At 50.9% G+C, this 8,959-nt stretch overlaps 1 protein-coding gene across 6 annotated transcripts; it reads right to left on the reverse strand.

Annotated features, from left to right (window-relative positions):
• Window positions 1-516: 516 nt before the first annotated feature.
• On the reverse strand, window positions 517-8,493 carry tbc1d15 (TBC1 domain family, member 15). 6 transcript variants are annotated; one of them, XM_086109462.1, is made up of 18 exons: window positions 8,406-8,493; window positions 7,250-7,351; window positions 7,055-7,129; window positions 6,616-6,769; window positions 6,499-6,542; window positions 6,323-6,375; window positions 4,889-4,991; window positions 4,623-4,820; window positions 4,394-4,522; window positions 4,209-4,312; window positions 3,616-3,710; window positions 3,426-3,542; window positions 3,261-3,361; window positions 3,086-3,185; window positions 1,754-1,851; window positions 1,565-1,681; window positions 1,392-1,478; window positions 517-928 (listed from the first exon to the last, which is right to left on the reverse strand). In XM_086109462.1, the coding sequence occupies exons 1-18, from the start codon at window positions 8,427-8,429 to the stop codon at window positions 731-733; spliced, it is 1,899 nt and encodes a 632-aa protein (XP_085965588.1). In that variant the 5' UTR covers window positions 8,430-8,493; the 3' UTR covers window positions 517-730. The 6 variants fall into 6 exon arrangements, 5 of the variants coding, with proteins under 5 accessions (XP_085965588.1, XP_085965587.1, XP_085965586.1 ...); XM_086109461.1 differs by having other exon boundaries at window positions 4,623-4,739; window positions 6,323-6,542; XM_086109460.1 differs by having other exon boundaries at window positions 4,623-4,817; window positions 6,323-6,542.
• Between the last annotated feature and the right edge of the window lie 466 nt (window positions 8,494-8,959).

The following is an 8,959-nucleotide window of genomic DNA, read 5'->3' on the forward strand; positions in this document are numbered from 1 at the left end:
ATAAAATTACACATTGTTATTTAGAGGTTGTATTTGCTGATGACTTTTCATGTCCATCACTGGATGTTGCATTTTGTCATCCATCTCTGAGTGCCATTTGTGTGTGTGTGTGTGTGCTGAGCACAAAAAGCCCGGCCAACTCGTCAGCTGATAACGGCAGCAAGCACCTGCTGGTCTGGGCCAATTTCCTGTCAGTCAGGAAATGAAAGCGGTGCCTCTCAGATGTGCTGCGGCTGCCTTATGAGCTGATGCGCCGATAGCGACCCGCATTTAACATCTCACATCCCAACGGCCGGCGTTGATCACCGAGCTTCACCAGAGTCTAGTTGGAAGCCGATAAAAATGACGCTCGATATTCAAATCCCGCAGGTCGGCCGCTGACGCTTCAAGCCGAGGGAATTTAGCGAAGGACTTCAGTCTCGTGGCTCCAGACAGACCGTGACAGTCATTGAAGCATAAATGTGTCATTTAATCATGGAAGGTACGGCCGTAAAAATGAAACCTGACCACAAGAAGTACAAGAGAAAGTTTTTAATGCGTCAAAGCTGTCGCTGAGGATACAACGGATGTTTCCATCTGCTGTGAATACGACGACGACGACGACGACCAGCGTGCTAAAAAAAATAAAATAAAATAAAGTCTTTTCCTTCGCAAAACGTGTCCAGGAGAAACTTCCTGTCCGGTGTCACAGAGGACAAAAGTGCACGTGGTAGAAAAATAAGAATCTTGGTTACGACATGAAGGCAACTTTGCTGAGATGCTGAGAGTCCATGGCTCGCAAGTGTCCGTTGGAGTTGGCGCAGGCGCGGTCGCCTCGATGCAACGCCCCTGCCACGGGCGGAGCCGCCGACGACTCCGTGCTGGAGTCGCAGCGATCGGGGGCTTTAGATTCCAACGCCAGGATGTTGATCACGGACTGAGGCAGGCCCTGAGGACACAGAGGCCGCCACGTTACGTACCCGAGAGACGACAATATCATCCAACATGATGCTGACATACTGTGGCGAAAATGCTCAAAGGGGGTCGCGGGCGTGCTGGAGCCTATCCCGGCTGTCTTGAGGCAGCCGGCGGGGTACGCCCTGAACCGGTTGCTAGCCAAACAACAATTTCGCGCGCACAATCACACCGAAGGACAACTTCAAGTGTTCCATTAACCCGCCATGCATGTTTTTGGAATGTGGGAGAAAACCGGAGTACCCGGAGAAAACCCACGCAGGCACCGGGGGGGGGGGGGGGGGGGCATGCAACACTCCACACAAAAATTCTGGATGTTTAAGTTTGACGTGTTCGAAAATTTCACAAGTGCATTTTTTTCCCATCCAGTCTTTGTTTCATCGAAACAAAAAAAAAAACATTGAACTATCCAGAAGCGCTGATTGTGACGTCACTACCTGACACTTGTTGATCTGCAGCCAGATGCTTTCTCCCTTCTGAAGGATTTCTTCCACGTCCAGCTTCATGGAGAGCTCGTTCACATGCTGCCCAAAACAGCAACAAACACACAAACTTGCTCATGAACGCATGTCGCCACAAGCGCGAGAATACAACGAAAGAGCGAGTTTACTTTGAGGATCTCGTTGAAGCCAAACTTCTCATCCATAATTTTGCTCTTCTCCGAGTCCAGGATGGCACAGCAGAGCAAGAGATGGAAGTTCTGACAGGGCAGCCCCGTCCACATCACCTGAAACGCACTCAGGTCAGCCGGGTGGCGCCCGGTGCCGACACGCGGTCGGGGACAGAGTGGCGTACTGACCTCCCACAGCCTGAGGATGTTGTGGAAGGAGAACTCCCTCTTGAAGCGGATGAGCAGCCAGCGGAAGCAGAAATAAAGATAACCGGAATCCTGAGATTCTGCGGGCGCATCGGAGACAGTCGAAAGGTCGGGAGCGGCGCGCGACAGACGCTCTGAGAGGAATTGCTCCCTCGCCGCCATTTTGTCTTTATGGCTGCAACACGTTCCGAAAATGATCGAGCGGGTGGCGAAAAAAGTGTGAGAAAGTTGGGGAAGGCTCATCAAGCACCAGTTTGGAACAGCCCACAGTTGAAGGGGCTAACTGGGAACGGATGGGTGCCGCGGTTGGGTCGAAAAAGAGCTTCCTTGAATCTGTGAAGGGGCCATTCATGCCGAAAGGTAAAACGCCGGTCTTGGAGAAACGCGCATGCTGCCACCCAGGCAACGTCTTTTTCACGGATGCCCCCGCTTATTTCATTCAACAAGTCCATGCCAAGTCACATCCCTGCACATGTTGCGGCAGCATGGATTCGTCGTGAAAGAGTGCGGCTGGCTACGAGTATGGCCTGCCTGCGGTCCGGACCCGGTGAAAATGTGTGGCAGAAGATGAAGTGGGGGGGGGGAAACAGTTGACCGGTGGAAGCTCTGCATCAAGCGAGAATAGGGAAGAATCCCACCGATACCGTGTCCTCGGTCCCCAAACGTTGAAAGAAACGACCCCGTCCCAGCTTTTTTGGAACGCGTTGCGGCCATAAAATTGTAGTTGGTGATTATTTGCTCCAAGTAACCGCAAAGTGAATTTGAATTCAGGAGTCATGGAAAATGGTCACAAGGAAATCGATGCTATTGTTTCACTTCCTGCAACCGAGTAAAGGATTTGGGCTTCGAATGTGTACAAAAGTTGCATGGAATTTTGGGACGGATTTTCAACAACCAATCAACGTAACCAGAACCAGGAATTAGACACGCTATCGGCTGTTGCGGCCCACAAAAATAGGAGCGGGATGCCGAGCGAGTTGGCTATTTTGTAGTGCCGTTGACTCGTTGACCGTGTTGTGACTCGTGAGCAGATGCGGGGCTCTCATTCAATCCCACAGGTTCCCCTTGACAATCCACAGCCACTAAAAAAAGCCAATTCACCCCGTGAGAAATGACAGCCATTCACTTTCTTGGGTCTGCTCTGATTTTGAGCCCCACGCAAATGCATGTCAAAATCTCTTCGTGAAACAGCCAGCGTCCTCTTCGCGCGAGGAACGCCGTCACTCTGATCAGAACCGTTGGCCATTCGCTACCCTCGAAGGCATTTTTCACGGCGCCACAACGCAGGTCCACGGCATAGAAACTCGCGCGTACCGAGATAGCCGCAGAAGGACGGATCCAGCAACCTGAGCAGCGTGCTGAGCTGGATCAGCTGAGTCTTCATCCCCTGCATCTGCTCCTCAAAGTTCTGGTGCTACGAAGGATGACGAAAACCCCCCCCGGTCAGAACCCGGTTGGAGGTCCGCTTGCGCTCGAGACGACAACTCACCATGTGCTCCATGAAGCAGACGAAACACCAGAAAGCGTCCACCTCGTTCTCCATGACGAAGACGATGGGCGACAGGAGGTCGCTCATGCCCTGCACGTAACCTACACGCGCACGCAAGGTGAGCGGGCGGGTCGACGGCCGAGCGGAAAGGACACTCGCTCTCACCCAGGTCAAAGTCGTACATGCAGTACGTCATGAGGATGTCGTGCAGGAGGACCAGACCCGGGTTATCTAGCCCCTCGTAGAATCGATTGCTTCTGTCTGTCCGGTTGACATCTTTCTCTGCAAAGGGAAGCGGCGGCGTGAGGCGAGCTCACGAGAGCGCCGGAGTCCGGAGGTTTGACGCGATCCTCACCGATTAGACTTTTGTAGTCTCGAAGTCGGGAATTCCTTCTCTCCTGCTCCTCGCTGACCGACTTCCACTGCAGCTTCATGCGGAAATATTCGTCCCTGCGGCAGCGAGCGGCGCGCGCTTTCACGTCAATCGCACTCGCTTGCAAAGCAGCCGCCCCATTTCGGACGGCGCCGCCCCACCCGAGTCCGTTCCGGCAGACTTACGGGCAAACCCCGGTCTGGTGGCCGACCAATCCGAGGGCACATATGTCACAATCGCAGCCGAGGACAATTTAGACTCTTTGATGAACCGAAAGCGGGCTGGCCTTCCAATGCGCCTGAAACCGACTGAACTCGGCAACTGGTCGTCATGCGCGACGGCCGGCGGCCTGCGGAGGGCTTTCGGTTCGTTGAAGACTCTGAAATCGTCTTTAGGTGTAACTGCTTGTTTGTCTGCACGTGCGTACCCTGCGATCGCCTGGCGCCCAGTCCGGGGTCGACGCGCCTCTCGCACGACATCGGCCGAGATGGACTCCGGCGCACCCGCAACGCAAATGAGCATAAGCGCTTTACGTCAAAAAGGGACGCGCGGCCACCGATGACGAGGACTCGTACGTTTTGCTTCTCCGCAGACTTTTCCTCTCGTCCAGTGTGCTGTTCCACGGAAAGTACCCCAAAAGAAACTTCCAGGCTTCTTTCCTTACCGCATGGCACAGACCCTGCGGGGGGGGCCAACGCACATGACAACCGCAATCAAAGCAAAACCAAAGCCAGAACCGGCAGCCGAGAGTGCAACTTGCCCCCCTGAAGATGGACTCCCGGAGCCGAGCGATGTGCATCAAGCGGCCGTCCTGGTCTTGATGTCCGTTCCACGTGTCGGCGGACACGGGGACGCTCCGTGACACCTGCGGTCGTGTCCCCAAGTCCACCTGGTGGACACGCAAACACGCAACCGCACACAGAGGCGTGCGCTTGATCAGAGGCGCTCGCGCTCTCTTGCGTACGAGGAGCGAGGAACTGGCGTCTCACCCTGGTGACCACCTCAAAGCCGGGCTCCTCCTGCTGGTTGATCTCCAGGCCCGGGATGATTTCCCCCAGTATGTTGGCGACTTCCTCCGGGGGGCGCTGGTGCTGCTCCTCCGTGCCCTTGAAGGCGTCGAAAATGTAGTTGGTGACTTTGGAGAAGCGGCCCAGCGTAGCCACGTACGGATCCTTGCGGAACTTCTGCTGAAAGAAGCGGCGGCGGCGTCGGTGTGTGCGCGAGTCCGAATGGTGCCGAGCGCTTCAAGACTTACGTGGACCAGCCCAAAGTTGTTGTCATCCGCCAGATTCTCAAAGGACTGACTCAGAACCTTGTTGGGAGAGCTGATCAGCAGACGAGACTCGTCCTCTGCGCACCTGAGCGAATGCATTCCGCCGACGTCATCGTCATTACAGCACATCTTATGTTATTTTGACCAGCGTCAGTCTTTTCAACCCCGCCCGAATCATTTCCGGGCGAGGGACGTGGACTTCTTGAGATTAAACTACGCGCCGAGATGGGGCACTCCTGCATATTTTGAAACAATGATGTGTTCCGCTCAGCCGGTACCACCGAGTCACTGCCTGCTGATTTGCAGAATGAAGACTTTCATCACTTCCTCCGACTTTGCAGCCAATCAAACGCCCCGTTCCTTTTTTTTTTCTTTTTGAGGCAGTCTTAATACTCACAAATGTCAATTGCACTCCGCGAAAGCAACATTCGCGATATCGCGGACGATAGATACTGTACATCGCCCACCCCTCTAAAACTTCAACCGGGAGTGACAAATTATTTGCTTGAGGCAAGCACGCTTTTGTTCTTATTTGGACAACTGTGTGAGCTGGAGTAATAACCAATAACAATGAGAATAATAACCTAAAAAAATATTTAAGCATCTTTTCATGTCTTTTAAGTTTAGGATGGAAAAAAAATCATATTATAAAAGTTGTTTATATGGTGTCTCTGTATCGCAGAGGGTGTGTGTATTGTGAGATGGTGGCATAAAGCAGGGTTAAGGGATTTCGCATGTGCCGCAGCACAGACAATTTCCTGTGTGTGTGTGTGTGTGTCAGATAAGAGGTTTCATAAGATGATATTTTCCTCAAAGGAAGACAATTAGCATATAAACGATGCGCTTCAGTGCCACTTGCCAAGATTTGAGGCGGCAGGGCCTTTCCGCAGTGGCCACGAAATGGTCACGAAACCCGTGGTAGCACGAGTGCAGTACAATAAACGCTGGCGATAAAACAGTTCATCTTTTGCAGCTTTGCTCTTTCACTGATTTTTTTCATGGGGTTTTGGGGTTGTTTTTTTTAACAGTGGATTGTGTTCTGCATTCTGATTGGCTAAGGGACTGTCGGGTGATGTCAAGAATCTCCGCGTCTCATCGTGCCACTGCTTGCCCAATTTTCTCCATGACAAAACCCTCCGTGTCGACAAAACGTTCCATGCATTATTCCTAAAAACTGTCGGTTGTTTTTAAGAAAACGTTCATATTTTTGTTCTTTTTTTAAATGCTTGGGCCTGAAAAAAAAAAAAAGGTTTAATCTTTATTTTCATTCAATACAGTACAGTATTGTATTGTATACGTAATAATTGTAAAAAAAAAAAAAAAAAGATGACTACTTTATGGATTTCACTTATCACGGGTTCTTTTTGGAACATAACCCCCCCCCCCCCCCCCCCCACAAGCGATTACTGAACTCACTTGCTGAGCGTGGCCACTCCCATCAAGCTGTCCAGGAGCTCTTTGCTGCCGCCCTGGTGGAAGTGCAGGGAAGGCAACGATGAAGATCCCTTGAGCACGAAAACCAGCGCGGGCGTCTTGCGATGGCGGCAGCAGCCGTCCCGGAGCGTGACGGCGGCGAGCTGACTGACACTGACCGAGAAGAAACGTCCGCTCTGCTCGTGGCCACCCGTCACAGAACCTGACAGAGGGAGCGGCAACAACTTAGCCAGCTGCCCATGAAAAATGAAAGCGCTCACGACTGAGCCGCTGACCCTGTCCGGCGACGCAGGCCTTCTTCTTGAAAGACGCGGCGTTGATCAGGTCCCACTCGGTCTCGTAGCTCTGCTGGATCTCCAAGGGCCAATGGCCGCGCTCGCCCGGACGCTGATTGCCACATTGGACCCACTCCATGACGGAGCTGGAGTCCTGCTGGCACACGACATGCTCCAGGATGGCGAACGGGGACGCTCAACAGGATGTGCACCGAGTCTCTAGACTGAGCTCAGACCACGCCAACGCTGCCCGATTGTGAGGTGACAAAAACTGCGCAGACAAACCTTGACTGTCGTGGCCCATTTTGGAGTCATTAATAACAACAACAAAGGTGTCGTCTGAGCTCGGCGTGAGGCTGGCTACCACAGGTTCAGCGAGGCAGCGCGTGCACATACGCACGCATAAACACATAACATTTTGACGCTTACAAACACACACCTTGGCAGCACATAAGATGTGTGAAGGGTCCACAGAATCCTCAAGGGGCGTGAATTCCATCATGACGTCAGCATCCTGACAAGGGGGACATGAAGAAAAAAAAAATTCAGAAATTCGTTCAATTTATCATTATCCGCCCAAATATTTGGGCATTAATTTTAAAACTAAGACTTGTTAGATCGTAAAAATGTTCACCTTCTCAACGATTCGAAGAGAACCACAAACAAGAAAATCCTCTTCCGTGTCTTCTTCATCTCCGCTTGGATGCACAAAAACGCCTTCGAGCTCAAATACAACCTGAACATGACACACAAGAGCTCATGCGGACAAATAGCATATGGACAGCCTGCAAACAAATGTTGGCGTGAAAAGTAACGCGTTTTTTTTTCTTTAACCTATTCAAGATCTCAAAACTGTGCCGTCTGAGATCGTCATTGCATTGGAATTGCACAAATCTGTGCAACTTGAAATAACCTGCAGTGTTCTCTGTTATCATGTTAGCAATACAGCCAGACACACAGTAGTACTGTAGCACCAAGACTCCACAAGATGGTTGCAAAGTAATCAATTTATTGCTTTGGCCTCAGGCTAAAAAGAGTACATCGGTGAATCAAATATGCAATTAAATATTGTTTGTACTTTCTAGTTAATTTGATGAACTGATACATATCGGCTTCCTGATAAAGGTGATATGGCACCGAGTGCACGCTCCCCGCACACAAATCAAGGGAGTGTGCCGCTACACTATCAGCCGCTTAATTGTGTTATTTTGGTCGTAAATTGTTTATTTTTGTCGGTGGACATAGTGACAAGATCTAGAGTTTATGAATTAAATAATGTTTCTATTTATTATAAATGTTTGTCTTTTTTTACTAGTCGTGCTTACTCGTTTTTAACACAAGAAAACAAACAAATCGCCTGCTTCGGCTCATTTCGACCCTTGGCGCGCACGTAGCTGACCCGACAGCAGTCAAGTAACTGTGAGCGGTCCAGCTCAACGTTCAGGCCACAAACAAACACGTTTAGCGTGTACGAGCCGTCTTCTCAGTTGCGGCGGAGACAAAGTTGAACAGGTCGCTGCTCTAGTTGACGACGTGTTCCGTGTTAGGAGGTTTCAAGAGCCTCAACGCGGCGGATTAACGAGCAGCTAGCTAGCGAGCGAGCTAGATATCTACCTCGCTAGCTAGCTGCTGCTGTTGTTGTTGCTAACGGCGGCACAATCCCGAGCAGTGGCGGGAAGATGAGCGCTAAAAGACGACAAAAGACACCTCCGCTCACTTCCCGTCGACAAACGTCGTCAGAGCAGCGCTGCCTCGTCAAACCGTCTCGGAGAGACACGCCTTGTTTTTACCTTGACAGAAGATTCGGCCGCCATGTCGCCGATGCGTCACGTGTCTACCGTCGGCCACAACAACGCTGACGTCGGCTTCCGGTGTGCTTGCTTTTGCAGCCTGACGCTCGTCACGCACGCGGGCGGCACATTCACGCATAAACATGTCAAATGTTGATGTGCAGGATGTCGAAGTTGGCTTGGCAAGCCTTCATCCTCGTCAGCTGTTTGCGTGCATCAAAACCATTTGCAATCACAACAGCTTTTCTTCAGATAAATAGATATGGTGCTGTTTTTAATTGATGTATTTATTTATTTATTTGTAGTCGCCTACTTCGTGCCCATTTACAAGTTAACCGCAACTCAAGCGTCAATTTGTCTTGTCGAGTCAAAAGTAACACTTCAGCAACTCTTCATCCTGCATGTGAACGTGCTGCTACTTCTTTATCTCACTGTTAGACCTCTTCTAATCATCTTAGCGACACTCTCTTTGTTGACTAGCGACAAATTAATCTTTTATTTCTGGTGGGTTTATTGTAGTTGTAGTTGTAGTTGTGTTCACAGACTGACTTATA

Source organism: Hippocampus guttulatus, chromosome 4 (genome assembly GCF_054856545.1).
Source record: "Hippocampus guttulatus isolate MCC_2025c chromosome 4, RoL_Hgut_1.0, whole genome shotgun sequence".
NCBI lineage: Eukaryota > Metazoa > Chordata > Actinopteri > Syngnathiformes > Syngnathidae > Hippocampus > Hippocampus guttulatus.